The sequence below is a fragment of the Arvicola amphibius genome, chromosome 9 (assembly GCF_903992535.2).
Source record: "Arvicola amphibius chromosome 9, mArvAmp1.2, whole genome shotgun sequence".
Lineage (NCBI taxonomy): Eukaryota > Metazoa > Chordata > Mammalia > Rodentia > Cricetidae > Arvicola > Arvicola amphibius.
The window spans coordinates 26,464,961-26,479,923 of record NC_052055.2 but is presented as its reverse complement, the minus strand read 5'-3'; the positions used below and the strand labels follow the sequence as shown (position 1 = coordinate 26,479,923).

At 39.7% G+C, this 14,963-nt stretch overlaps 1 protein-coding gene across 2 annotated transcripts in view; it reads left to right on the top strand.

The window, feature by feature from the left end:
- Tmem71 (transmembrane protein 71) overlaps window positions 1-14,664 on the top strand; it is a 33,212-nt gene extending 18,548 nt beyond the window's left edge. For both annotated transcript variants that reach the window (XM_038342708.2, XM_038342709.1), the window contains exons 6-10: window positions 2,137-2,325; window positions 5,122-5,197; window positions 9,962-10,023; window positions 10,124-10,184; window positions 14,537-14,664. In XM_038342708.2, coding sequence (XP_038198636.1) covers window positions 2,137-2,325; window positions 5,122-5,197; window positions 9,962-10,023; window positions 10,124-10,184; window positions 14,537-14,552 — 404 coding nt within the window. In that variant the 3' untranslated portion in view covers window positions 14,553-14,664. The remainder of the gene's footprint in view (window positions 1-2,136; window positions 2,326-5,121; window positions 5,198-9,961; window positions 10,024-10,123; window positions 10,185-14,536) is intronic.
- The last annotated feature ends 299 nt before the right edge of the window (window positions 14,665-14,963 follow it).

Sequence of the window (14,963 nt, the reverse complement as noted above, 5' to 3'; positions counted from 1 at the left end):
CGCTATAGCACCATTTCAACAGGAACCATTTAATTATGACTTTCAAATACTCCTTTCCATCCCCCCATCCCTGTCAGTTTCAGCCACAGCTCTTCTTTAGGGGTGTGAGTGGCCTGAGCTTGCCTTTTCTTTTGCGTTTAAGTACGCAGCTTGAAAAGAATGTGTGTTGGATAATTGCCATCCTTTAAGCCAGCCCAGGAAACACCTGCATTCCAGGCAGGACTTCTGCCTGCTCTTTGTGAATGTCTTTGTCTCCAAGCCAGTGTGTTCTGCATTGTCTCAAGTTCTCACCTACAGACAGGGGAGTGAAACTAAGGTTTGGGTAGATATCACACAGACCATCAAAGCCAGAGCCTTGAGAATTCTTAGGACATTCATTCCAGATGAATCAAATCAGTGGATTCTGGTGGGTTAAGTGAATGCACTACCTATATAGGTGAAAGTCATCCTTACCTACTGCATTCATCCTTTCCAGCAACGTTCTAACTTGGGGAGTTTGGGATCTTTTTAACCTTAGGTTCAGCTTAAGAGTCAGCAACCAAATATCAGCCCATGGTGACTTCATGTTGAGGATACCAGAAGTTCCTAGGAGTTATCTTGGCATGTTTCAACCTTTCATGTTGCAGGGTTTGAGATTAAACTTGACTATTATTTTGGATGCACTGAAAGTCTAGTTCTAGGGTTATTAAAATGTATTTATGAATGAACCATTATAAGAGAGCACATGTGTGTTTTATAAACTATTTGCACCAAATATCCCCTGTGAATGATAAAACAAAGCATGCATTTGCTATTCAATATTTCATTCAGTGTTCCCATGTGTTTTACAGACGGTGGATTTCTATAGTGATGCCTATCACAATATATTCTGCCACTCATTTCCTACCTGAATATAAACCTCATGAAACAAATGGTGACATGTGTCTAATTGACTATTGCTTCTCAACAGCATGGTCTGATATACAGTCACATTCGATAAATGCCAAATAAGAGAAATGCAAATTGGAAGGAAGAATTATTTTTCTATGAAGTTTTAATGTTGTAAAGGCATGATGCTCAATTGCTCACACGTATACTTCAAAAAAAAATATATTCACCATCTAACATCACATGGAGGTTGAGGGTGAGATAATACATCTCATTGCCTACGTGGGTATTAGAATATCATTTCATGATTTCTTCCAGGGCCACCTGGATTTTATTATATATATCACACTGTATGTTATTTTACCTAGTTGAAATACCACATGAATGTGTATATGGTGACACCCTTACTAAGGCACAGTTCATCACTCCCCATCATCTATAAATGGATCCCCTACTCTTGGGAAGTCGGTGTGTTCTGTGATCTGTCCTCTATCTTGTTGTAAAATTATATTTTCCTGGATTCTCCTGGATCATATTATTGTCACCACTATCGTTGTCTTCCTTCACAAAACTCTCATCCCTCTTATCTTTGCTTGGAGATAACTCTTTTAGACCCCAAAGCATGGGGACAGATTAAAATACCATCTTATCTGGAAAAGCTCCTCCTTCCTTCCTCCACTAGTGCAGTAGACACTGATTGTTGGGAACTGTACACAGGGCAGCTCTGTTGGTCAGTTTCTACTGTCAACTTGACACAACCTAGGATTTGTCTAGATCAGGTTGGCCTGTGGGTAAGTCTATGGGCAATTATCTTGCTTATTAATTGATTCAACTCACTGTGAGATGCACTGATTCCTAGGTTGGCACCCCCGAACAGTGTAAGAATAAAAGAAGCTAGCTGAGCAGAAACAAGCAGTAGGTGTAGGTGGACTTCTTTCTTTTAAACATTGCCGGGGGGGGGGGGGGTAGTGTGGTGGTGGTGCTCTGTGACCAGCTGCTTGAGTTATTTCCTTAACTTACTCAAAATGATGGTCGGTAACCTGGAACTATAAGCCAAATAAAACTTTTTTCCCCTAAATTGCTTTAGGTCAGGGTGTTTCATCATAACAAGAGAAATAAAACTACAATAGCATCATTGGATGTATACACACACACGTGCACACACGCGTGCACACACACAAACACTCACACACAGGGAGAAAGAGAGTGGGAGAGGGAGAGAGGGAAAAAGAGAGAGAGGGAGAGAGATTAACACTTTTGCTTTCTTAGGAAGTGATCTGGACTGTTCTTCCCTGAGTGATGGATGGGAGTCTCAGAAGCCAATCACAGACACTTCAGAAGCCTCCTCTTCTGGCCACATCTTGTCTCAGTATCTCAAAGAAAGCTCCAAGAATTCCTCTCTTCAGCCTCAGATGAGAACATCAGGACATTTCCAAAAGAACATTTCGGTGCATTCAAGTGAGTCCTTTTAATCTTTGCCACACCCAAAAAATTCTTTCTTCTTGCCATCTGAGAATGAGGTAACAGTGACTAATATGCACTAAGGAACTGGTATCAACCTGCTCGAGGAAGGGGCAGCCTAGGCTCCTGGTGGTATGCACATGATGCAGAGGAAGTGCCTGCCTTTGAGTGTAGTCATGCAGTCCTCAGCAGCCCTGAGTTTACAGTGCCTTCTTTTTCAAGAACCTTGATGCCTGATAAGCATTAGGTTTTGATAAAGCTGAGAAAGAGCACAAGTCTCGATTATTTGTGCCTTGATTTTTAGTTGTCTGCTTGGCATACTCAAAAAGAAGAGAAACATTGAAGAAAAGGAAAACACACCTTTTAGTTCTAGGCCCCCAGGAAGGAAAATGGTATCCAGCTCTTGATGAATCCTTACGTGAGTAATGGAAGAAGCTCACGGGTGTGCTGCCGACTCCAGTTTTGCACATTAATGACACCTTCATGCAGTCTCATCCAGGGAAGAAGAGCCATGCTGGTTCTGTTGAGTTTGCCAAGTATTTAAGTTCAGGCCTTCACTCATAATTTACAGCTCTACAAACCACCACAGGGAAAAAAATGTACTAGGCTCTGAAAAGTTTCTGCACACCGATAAGCCTCTTTGTCAAGGCAATAATCCAAATCAGACCAAATCAAACCAAATTAGAAAAAGCCCAGGTTTAATGGATACCAACGTTCCTGGGTGGCCTTCCGGCACCCAAAAGAGGGAAACAAAAGAAGGAAGACAGGAAAACCATGTGTCCTCTGGGGTACAATTTAAATACCCTGTGGGAGTGGTCTTGAGCATCTCTGGGGAGGGGTTATTGTTTGGCAGGCTTTCTCGAAGGTGGAGTCTAGACTGAAGTAATTCCAAGGGGTGGGGTTTGGAATGGAACTTCCATCTAAACATTCCAGACACTTTGGGTATTGGGGTGCTAGCTCAAGTCTGGCTACTTCCTGAGGGCATGGGGCAATGTGGGAGAAGGGATAAAAAACAAAATAAACCAGATGCTCCCTCTGGCAGTAAAATGTGATTCCCCACCAAGAATATGGCATTGCCTTCAAAACTAGGAGGTAGATGATGTATAGGGGCAGATTTTTTTTCCAGTGGGGAATAGAGAAATGAAACAAAAAATTTAGATGTGAAAAGATGTTTAAGTAAATAGAAGACTGTAAAGTGGGAGGACAGAGAAAGAGCATCTACAGGTTGGGAGAAGTTGGAGAAATCAAGGTCAGATTCTTGATGAGATAGTCAAAACAGGTACCAAGTCAATTGCCACTGAAGGAGCAATGAACATCAGGTCCAAAGTCACACAACTGATTTCTTTATCAAATTCAAAGATACACCCACTCACCTTTCTGTGTGCACAGCCAGTGATCTTTGTTGTGTCTCAAGCTGGATTTATTTTCCTAATTGCCCATGAAATCTGGATAGATAGAGGATTCAAACACACTTTAGATGAATGGTTGACATTCCACTGAACCCTCAGTAATTTATTTAATTCACACAGTATACATAAATCCTCCACACTTTGAGTGACATAATTTACTACTGCTCCAGTTTGAATTGCCAAACTTCAGGATTCCGCCCACACCAGGGGCTCAGTGAGATTTATAGCTAACTCTACCCGACATTCAGCATAAATCACAAAAATAAAAACACTCACAGTAAAACTTCTTTTGAGTTTTAAACAACTATTGTAAAATTAAACCCCTGAAGCCTTTGGGGGATATTAAACTGAAATCTATTCATAGATATTTTTTTAAAGTTCTCATGTGGTGGTAATCTAACTCAGCTCTGATTTCTTACAGGTGTTAGTCTGAGACTCAAGGTCACGATTGTCATGATTCTTGTGGCTGTTACTGCTGGAAGCTTTGTACTTCTTTCTACCGTGATTTGACAATGTGGAAATAGTTCAGTGCTTTCAGAGTTTCGAAAGGACTATTTCATAATACATATTTTTTGTCCCTTTGGTCTTTAGAGATTTCCAGTATGCGAAGTTGCAATTGTCTTTCTATGCCTCATTTCAGACAAAACATTATGTCCTGTCTAGATGTGGTTTTTAAAATCTTGGTGCTGGCACCTCATAGCTGTCTGATCTTGGACTACTGCATCATGTCTCTCAGTCTTGGTCTACTCATCCGCAAAACACAGAGAATGCTCCCTACTTTGCATGGTTTGGGGCTGATGAAGTAAGCTAACGTATGAAAAGTGTTTGTGAATAACAAAGCGCTCTGTAAATTGTAGGCGGTTTTATTTATTGTTGTGGCTGGCACAGTCATAATCATCATCACATTTTAAGAGTTCTGACTTTATCATAAGCTCTACGAAGGCTTCCTTGAATATCAAAGCAAACAGCAAAGCTGGGACATTTAGAACATAGACTCTTGTTTTGATATAAAAGGATTTTTTTCATTGACTGTGGAATTTTCTAATCAATGGATTCATATAATGTGACATAATTTTTAAGAAAATATCTTTCAAATTTATGAGTATATGTACATATCTGCATGAGCTTATAAGTACCATGTCTGTGCAGAAGTCAACAGAGGCTAGAAGAAGGCATAAGATCCTCTGGAACTAGAGATGTGAGCTACCTACCATATAGGTACTAGGCATGCTCTTAAACACTGAGCCAGCATTCCACCTTGTTATTGATGGTCAATTGTTTAAACTGGCATACATTTAAAAACTATGAAGCAATGTTGTCAGGAATTTGTTCTTCAGAGATATATAATCAGAAATCTATGACTCATTTCTTTTTCATCCTGCAGAAGCTAGTCTGATGCATAAGATCTCCTTTCAAGCAGTCCTGCTCACAGTGTGCTTAATCATCTCTGCATGTGCAAGGTAATTCTAGTTTTGCTTTTTTGCAATAACAATTCATAATCGATGGGAAGCTATAACTGGTAGATGATTTCCTTCCCCCTTTTTACAAACCATTTTAGGCAGCTCAATAGCTAAGATTTGTTCATTTATCTGCCATGATAGCATCTTTCATTCTTTACATAGCCCCTCCATCCTCTACAGTACAGAAAGAAGCCAGCGTACCTTGCTTAGAAATGGATTTTACCATGTGCTATCTTCTGTTTAATCAGTGATGGCAAGGGTAGTTACAATCTACATTCCCATTCCAGCGCATTCCAGAACACTTGAAATCCCCACTGGGTCTGCACTTCTCCTATTGTAGTTTGTATTCTAAAATACTGAAGAATCAAAAGATGTTCTCTAAAGAATAACAATACTTATTTGGAACTAACAGAGTGCTGCTTGAAACACATAGGCAGCCATGGGTAAATTCAGAGGCTAAAGGAAGGTGATGTTTATAAAGGGAGGAATAAAGAGAATTATATCAAGTATTTTGAAACAACAATGCTTGGCCACAATGACTGACAATAAGGATGATGTATTGAGATTGAAAGGAAGCTGTTGGGCAAATGTCCCTGTAGAAGTACTTTGGCTGTAAGATTGTATTGGGTTGGGAGAAATTTTTGGGCCTGAGTGAAGTCTTTTGGAATAGTTACTGTCAGGCAATTATGTTATTAATTTTTCATATGGTTCTGCATTTGCTTGTTTGTTGTTGGGGTTGATACAAGTGACTCTATCTTATTGTGTCAATTTTCACTCAACTGTTGGTTTCAGAGATGCCAACTTAGCAGTGCAGGATACACAGCATTCTGTCCTGATTGTAGTTGTGCTAACGTCTCCTTCCTATCCTTCATGTTCTTGCCATGCCTTCTTGATCTGCCTTTTCCAAAGATTCTAGAAAAATGATCAGTTCCTTCAGCACTCAGACTGCTCATGCCTCAGGGTCTTTATTCTCTTCCTGGTACAAATCTATTTCACTTACACTAGTAACATGCAACCACACTTCTTTCTGGACTCTTTTCACATTCTTTATTAGAGAGACCTTTCCTGAAAGTGTGTGTAGACAGTATGGTGCTTTCATTTACTTTAAAGTCCTTTCTACTCTTGACCCATTACTGTATGTTCAGTTATCCAAATATTATAAGTGTAGTGAGGAGCTGCAGGCCGCTTCCTGCTGCCCGGCTCTGGGCCAACTGGCTCCCGCCTGGCTAGCTTATACTCCGAAATAATAACACACAAACTGTATTCTTTTAAACACTGCCTGGCCCATTAGTTTCAGCCTCTTACTCACATCTTGATTAACCCATATCTAATAATCTGTGTAGCACCACGAAGTGGTGCCTTACCGGGAAGATTCTAGCGTACATCCATCTTGGACTGGAGCTTCATCACATCTGTCTCCCTGAGGAGAGGCATGGCAGTCTGTCTCACTTAGGAGAGGCATGGCATCTGACTGAGACATCTACCTCACTTCCTTCTTCCTGTTCTGTCTACTCTACCCACCTATGTTCTAACCTATGAGGCCAAGCAGTTTCTTTATTAATTAATCAATGAAATCATCAGATAGATAGAAGACACACCTACATCATTTAAGAAGGCATGCAATCTGCCAATGGCACACTTTAGAAAGTAAAAGTGTTTTCTGTACAAGCTCAGTGTCTTGAGTTCAATACCTAGAATCCACACTGGAACGAGAAAACCAACTCCTGAAACTTGCCCCATTACACACATGTGTCATGAAAACATATGCACGTGGGCACACATAAATCTTACAATGAGGTCATGCACACACACAAAATAGGTAAAATTTAAAGTATTTCTTATAGAATATGAACAAGCCAAAAGGGCCACTGATACATTGTCCGTACTTCCATATCCTCAATGATAATAGTTCATTGATATTTTTGTTTGAGTGGATGAGACAAAAAGAACAGTGAAGCCCTGAGAGCTCCACAATCTTTGGACTCCGGTGGGAAAATGCTACACACTCTGAGTTCCTGCATCCTGATGGTCAAATGTCTCTGTATGGCTCAGGAAGGTTGATTTTTATAATACCAACTCCTAGATCCTCTCATTTGAGATATGAATTTAGTCCTATTGAGAGCTGATATTTTAAAACAAGCCTCCCACTTAATTATGAGGTTTGAGAAAGATTTTAGATCACAATGGGACCAAAAGAACAAAAGGAGGAGGCTCTCTGGCTAAAAATGGATTGTAACATTCTTCATGGCATAGCCCAAGCTGGGAACTGATAATGTGCGTTAGGACAATAATGCCTGGAAGAAATTATGCAGAGAAATCACAATCAATCAGTATTCTTTTAACTAAGTGTGCTCCAAACTTCCAAGTTGGTCAAGAAACCCCATTAGACAGGGCTGTCAGTGAAACATTCCTCGTGAGTTAACCTATGTGAATGCATTCAGCCTTGAGAAGTAGAGCTTAACTCTATGTTACCTTCATGTGAGCTGTGTTTAGAAATTGATTTCCAAAGAGTACATAAAGGAAGAGAGGAGAAATGGTGTCTGTGGAGTATGGGGACAAGAGCTGGTTGGCACCACCTCTGGTGACCAAGGTCAACATCAATGAGATGAGACTGATTATTGTATGTGCCCTTGAGAGGGGGCAGTAAGAGTGGAGCTTTACCTCCATGCCCCAAACCCTAGTTCAGCCATGAGAAAAATAAAGAAAAAGTCCAAAAGAAGGACATTCAATACATTAGAAGTCCTCCTTAAAGCCAGGAAGGCCATCAGGACTGAATTGTCATATCCCAGAGGAGCCTAAGAAGCCATGGTGACTAAGTGTAACGTGGTTCCTTGATAGGATCCTGGAACATAAAACGGCCATTTAGGTGAAAACTGGTAAACCCAAATTTAAACATCTCATATCTGTATAGATGAAAGGATTTTTGTTAAACGGGCTTTACCAAATTCATTCTTTGACAATTTTATACATGTATATAACATATTCTGATAATACTCGTCCCTTCACCGTCTCTATCATCCTCTCACTTTACAGAATTTTAATTTGTACTTTGGGATTATAATTCAACATTATGGTTTGTTCACTTTTTTAAAAAAATTTTATTGCCAAGCAATAGTGGTGCATGCCTTTAATCCCAGCACTCAGGAGGCAGAGGCAAGTGGATCTTTGTGAGTTCGAGGCCAGCCTGGTCTACAAGAGCTAGTTCAGGACAGGCTCCAAAGCTACAGAGAAACCCTGTCTCAAAAAAAGCAAACAAAAAAAAAAAACAAACAAACAAAAAACACCCTCCCCCCAAAAAACCAACAACAAAAACATTCTTGCTCAATTCTTCTATTGGGAACTCTTGTAATCTTGCAGATTAGCTACTATGGCCCTTTCCTATATCTTTGTATTTTATATTTTATATTTACTGTGTGTGTGTGTGTGTTTCCAGAATGCTCTTTACTTCTCTATGCAGCTGTACTTCTCCTCCTCTTGATTCTATCACACCTGGCTTTTGCTTTTCTTAGAAAAAGCCATTTAATAGCAATTAAAATCAACCAACATGTATAATGCTGGCAATGTACACAGTTTACTTGAAATGATAACAGTATAGTAATGAGGAATAAAAATATGAAGACAGTCCAGTGAGAATGTACCACCATATGCTGACGGTGATAGTGAGTCACTATCGTCTGTAAGTTGACTCCTGATTTGAAGAAGTGCCAAACTATTCCAAAATATTTTCACCATTTTTCTTCCCATAAGCAATGATGGCCCTGCATCCTCTCTGTCATTTGTTTTGGCCATTTAGAGGCTTAACTGTCCTGATAAATGCTCAATTATTGCTCAGCATTGCAGTTAGAGCTATTCTGATAAATTAGCTTGCATTATCTAATGACAAATGATGTTTACATACTGCTCTTTATATACATAGTATCTTGGCTAACATATAATGTGTGTTCATATTTTCTACCCATTTGGAAGGTTGTTTGTTTTCTGGTTGTTGAGTTTTATTTTTAAATTATCATACAAAGTAATGGATTTCATTATGGTATTTCATATATATGCCATTATACTTTATTATTATTCAGACCCTCTTACGTATTCTGGACCGGAGGCCTTTGGTAGATTTGTGATTTGCAGATATTTACTACTGAATTTGCATTGTCTTTTTATCCTCTTGACACTGTTCTTCCTGGAGAAAAGCGTTTGCTCTTTAATCTTAAGAAAGTTCAATTATTCAATTTTTTTCTTTCAATAGACTGCACTTTATACTGTACTTAACAATTCATTGCCAAACACAAGGTCATACAGTTTCCATCTTTGGTTTCTTTTGGAAGTATTATACTTCATGGTTTATAATGTTGTCTCTGATTCATTTTACTGTAAATATTATGTGAGGTAAGATATATGCTTGGGGGTTCATTCTCATGCTTTCAAATATTCAATTCTTTTTTTTTTGTTTTTTTCGAGACAGGGTTTCCCTGTAGTTTCTAGAGCCTGTCCTGGAGCTAGCTCTTGTAGACCAGGCTGGCCTCGAACTCAGAGATCTGCCTGCCTCTGCCTCCCGAGTGCTGGGATTAAAGGCGTGCGCCACCACCGCCCGGCTTCCTGTCTGTCCTTTTGCTGGACAAAATAGTAAAAAAAAAAAATACTATTTTTATTCTGCATCTATACAATCAATCTTGACATTCAGAGTCTATTCTTGGTCTGAAAGAACACTGAATGTTTTGGGAATACAGGACTAATATGCTACAATGACACAATTGTGTTTTTTTTCAGGTGGTTTATGGGAGGAGAATTAGCCGGCATCTTTACCTGCACAGTGGTGGTCACAACAGCTTGTAAGTAACTTTTCCAAGGTGGAGGCTCTAATTCTTGAACTTTGCTCAAATCGTGGTCATTTAAATAAAAATCAATATGTATTTCTCTTTTCTACCCAAGACATTGCGAAGCCACTGTTTCTCAGCCTTGCCAGATATTTCAAAGCCACCGCCTGGGCTAAGTAAGTGCTGCCTTTGACGTCATCACTGTCTAATCAAAGATGTCAGAATCTGGTGTTTGTGGCAGATCTCTGCTGAGTGAGAGATGGTGAGGGCCACATAGATGAACAGCCCCATCAGCATGTGAAGAACATTTTCTTTTACTGATAAAACCTAGCAACAGTCATAGAAATACACTTTAGTCTCAAAAGAACTAGAATGATATTTTAGGGCCCCAAGACATTGGAAACAATAGGAATATCAGTGTCCTCAATTCTTTTGAGAAGTGTCATTAGAGATTCATAGCATTGCACTTTCTAAACATCTTCTAGCAAGATGTCTTTATGGTACAGCTTCCCAAGTGTCTGGCAAAGTGCCCGTGAAATGATCTGTTATGAGCTACAATCTTTCTGCCCTCGCTAACTCTCCTAATGAGAATTTCAGAGGGCTTCCACGGTCTAGGAGATGCTCACAGAATTTAAAGCAGGCTCCTCAGGCTCATCTCATTGCAAGACAGGCTGTGTTGTTGACCTTCACTGGGGTTGTTGAGACCAGCTACCTACAATGGCTTGAAGATAGAGCAGGGTCTGCAAATCAAATCAGTTTATTGGCCAGTGCACTTGCCTCTCTGCATCCTTGTTTATGAAATCTTGGTCCTGATTCTGAAATCACAGTGGGGTGAGTGGAGATTTATTTTCTTTACAACTCTAAATAACATGGAGAATTTACTGACACTCTGAGTGACATTTTTCATAACTCCCAGCCTTTCAGGTTTCTGAAGACAGCCATTGATGAAACTAAGATTCGTTGAATCTAATATTGAGATAATTGGGTGTTGATGCCATCTCCCAAGTCCCTCTTCTTTAACCCTTGTTAGTCACATTTGTTTAAAATTCTTCTAAGATAACTGTTTACCTCCTACCTATGTTGAGGTCATTTTAGATCTAAGTGAAGGCTCACAGGCTTCATTATCCTGTCCTGCCTACAGTGTTTTTTCTCTAGGTAGGATCAAGTATTCTGACTTAGTCTTCTTTATTTTTGAGAGTTTCATTCATCCATATGTGAATATATATACATAGTTTATATTATATATAATAAATTTTAGTCACTTTTGCCCACTCTTACCCTATTTCAGTTCCTCATCTTCTCCTGCTGAAACCCTCCCTCTTACCCTCTTTCTTAAGTACCCCTCTGATTTTCCATATCTTTTTTTGTATATGTGACCCACTGAGTTTAAATGAATACAGATGGAGGTGATTTACTGAAGCATGAGCAACTTATCAGTGGTTACACCATTGAAGAAAGCGACACCCTTCCCCTAACCATCATTCACTGTCAATAGTCCCTTGAGGAAGGGTGTGGCCTCTTGAGCCCTTCCCCTTCCCATGATGAAGTTTTGATGGGCTCAGTCCCATACAGATCTTCTGCAGGCAACCACAACTGCAGACTTCACAATCACATCAACTGTGGTGTGTCACGTCCATGTGACTTGGATTCTCAGTGCTGTTCCCCACCTCTAGCTCTTATATTTTTTTAGCTCTGTCATTCTGTGATGTTCCATGGTGGTTCAGTTTTGTATGCCAAGATGACACCAGCTAGTACTATGCTAACAGCAATAATCCCAGAATTTTCTAGCATGTTCAAGACCTTAGGTTTGAACATCAGAACCATCAAAATGAAAGGGAGCAAGAAGGTGACTTGAAGTGTAGCCCAGCTGTATAGAATTTGCTAAGGAATGTACAAGGCTTACATTTGATATCTAGCGCCACAATAAACAAACAAACAAGAATTTTTTTTTTTACCCAAAGGAGCTCTTTTAAAACCTAAAGTTTAGTAGCAACAACATTGTTAAGATCTGTTAGACATTGAGATATATACAAATCACTCCTATTAAAAAATTAAATGTACAATTAATTGGAAAGATACATTGCCATCAGGTATAGAAGAATTACTCAAAGCGGGGGTAGGGGTAGGGCTCTAGACTCTAAAGCCATGGAGGAGCTATATTCTGCCCCCATTCTAGGCCTTCTGATCCAAGTCCTGAAGGTCTTTAGTTACAATAGTCTCTCTGGGTAATTCTTTGCATATTTGCATTGATAACCTTGGGAAGATGATTTCTGTACCTTTTTAATCCTTTATTTGTGGCATCACTTAGCCTACCAAAACTCTGCTGGGAGCTGTGCTCTGTACCAAGCACAGTGCTCAGTTCTTCTGAACAGTCATGAAATAAGTATCCAACATGGGTCCCAAGGTCACAAAACCAAGGTACGTGGCCAGTCTTAATACTTTAGAGCTTAATACTAGTCACATACATACAATAGGCAGGCTAAATTTTTTCTAAATGGTAAATAAAAGTATGGAGCTAGTAATTGGGCCAAGTGAACACCAGAAAGGAAGTTTCTCCCGACTGGGAGAGGCAAGCCTTCCTGGAAGAGGTACCGTGTGAGATGAGCTGCCACAGTTACTTTCCCAAGCTAGATTTTAGGCACCTCCCCATTGCTCTGAGTTCTTTCCTTATTCTCTTCTTGAAGCAAATACATCAAGACTGCAAGTCATTCTGCACTGACATTCTCATCTGCATCTTCATTTATAGGAAAAGATCCTTTCTCTGATGATTTATATAGATACTTTGGCCTCTTCCTCCTCGCCTTCTCTTCTTCCTCTCTTATTGTCTCTCCATCTTTTCCTTCTTTCTGCGTACCAGCTTGCCTGTACACACTCCCTTACATTGAAGACCTGTGAAGACAAGAACTGTAGACACCCCAATGCCTTTAAAATAGTAGATGCTCTATGCATACTCATCAGCCCAAAGATGTTTTCTGCATCATTGCTTGAAGGACTTTTACAGTAAAGAGTTCTGTGTCTGTGCATTAACGATGCTGCAACTCTTTCCTTTTTGCATGAATGTATCTAAAAGATAATGAGACACATACATGGTGATTAATATCGAGTCAAGAATGACTCATAAGTCTCCTCTCACAGTCAGTGATGAGTGTTGAATTGGGGGAAGTCACTGAGTTCAGTTCAACAAACATCCACACTGCAATCCTCCCACACTCATCTTGCACTTTGTGAGGATGAATTCGATTAGGTGCCTCTTTCTTGGCATTTCAGTCCTCTCAAGTCATATCTCTTTTTACATTATAAATCGATTTCTTTTCACCCGCATTCCTCCTTGAATTTGAAGCGTACAGTTGTGAGGGTTGTACTACTTACTCAACAAGGCTGGAGCAGCCCTTACTCATGAAGGTCATTGCAGGTGTTCCATGCCTCCAATGATTTTTTTTTTTAATCATCAGTGTGAATGCTCTGCATACCTATGACAGACACCCTGTGCCAGAACAGGTAGCATATTGCCCCAGTTTCATTTATGTGGCTATAATAAAATGTCCTGAGAAAAATCAATATGGGAGAGGAATGGGTTTGTTTGCTTAAAATTTTAGGTTATAGTCTGTCACTAAGGGGAAATCAAGGCAGGAATTTGAGTATCTAGTCACATTGTATCCACAGTGTAGTACAAAGAGAACAAATGCATCCTTTCTCCTTTCAGCTAGCTTTGTTTGTTTGCATGTTTGTTTTTGATCTAGTCAGGGCTCCCCTGCCTAGGCTGCCCACAATGGACTGGGTCCTCTCACTTCAATTAACAGTTATGACAGTTCTTTACAGACATGCTGATCCAGATAGTTCCTTTCCTGAGGCTCTCTTCTCAAGTAAGGAGGTTGTGTCAAGTTAACAGTTAAATGTCAGAATACACAAGTGCTTTCTACTGTTAGGTGGAAACTTTTCATTTATGCTTATGATGTATGAATCAATCAGCTGTATAGTTAAGTCATGGAAACTACAGCCACATTACTCTCTAGGCCAGTGGTTCTCAACGTGTGGGTTCTGGCCCCATTGAGGGGGGTGGACTAATGACCCTTCTCACAAGGGTCACATATCAGATACCCTGCATATCAGATATTTATATTATGATTCATAACTGTAATAAAGTTACAGTTATGGAGTGGCAATGAAAATAATTTTAGGGCTTTCGGTTACCACATTATGAGGAACTGTATTAAAGGGTTGCAAGACTAGGAAGGTTGAGAACCACTGCTCTAGGCTCTCCTCCTGGGATGATGCAGATGAGAAAATATTATAAAATGGTAATTCGCCATTTTTTTGTGGTGAACTTCAAAGGTCAAAACCTCTGTGGTTTCTGAGGAAAGGTCACTGAAAAGTGCCAGGGGGAAATTGATGTAGAGTTAACCTAAGTTGAGCCCCTGCTCTTACTAGTTGTGATTGTTTAGGCTACTTGTGTATAATTAGATACTGCAGTGTGTGTATGTGTGTGTGTGTATGAATTATTTATTCCTTTTTTATTTCTCTAATCTAGATTTGACAGCCCTTGAGGAATATTGGTAATGAATGTCTTCAATCTGAACATCCGGAAACACAATTTGTAGTCTCCTTGGAATGAATCAACCACTTTATTGGAAGGGGATGAGTAAATGGATAACTGAGGAAAAAAAAAAAAACTTTAATTCGACCATGTAATTTCTTTCTAAAAATCTCAATTTCCACATGTAATAGTAATTAGCTCATGACATCAATATTAAACTTCCTTTCTTTCGTGAACACTATCAGTTGAAAGGGAAGGGATGGGAGAAAGTGACAGAGCACAGGCCACCTGGGGTAATGTTCGCCTGTTGTTCCCAAGGCGATGGACCTCAAACATTAATTTTAATTAGAGAGTTCTGTGAGTGGCTTGGAGCATAAATGTCTCTGGTCTGCCAACATGCGGCTATGCCTTGCTGACTTAC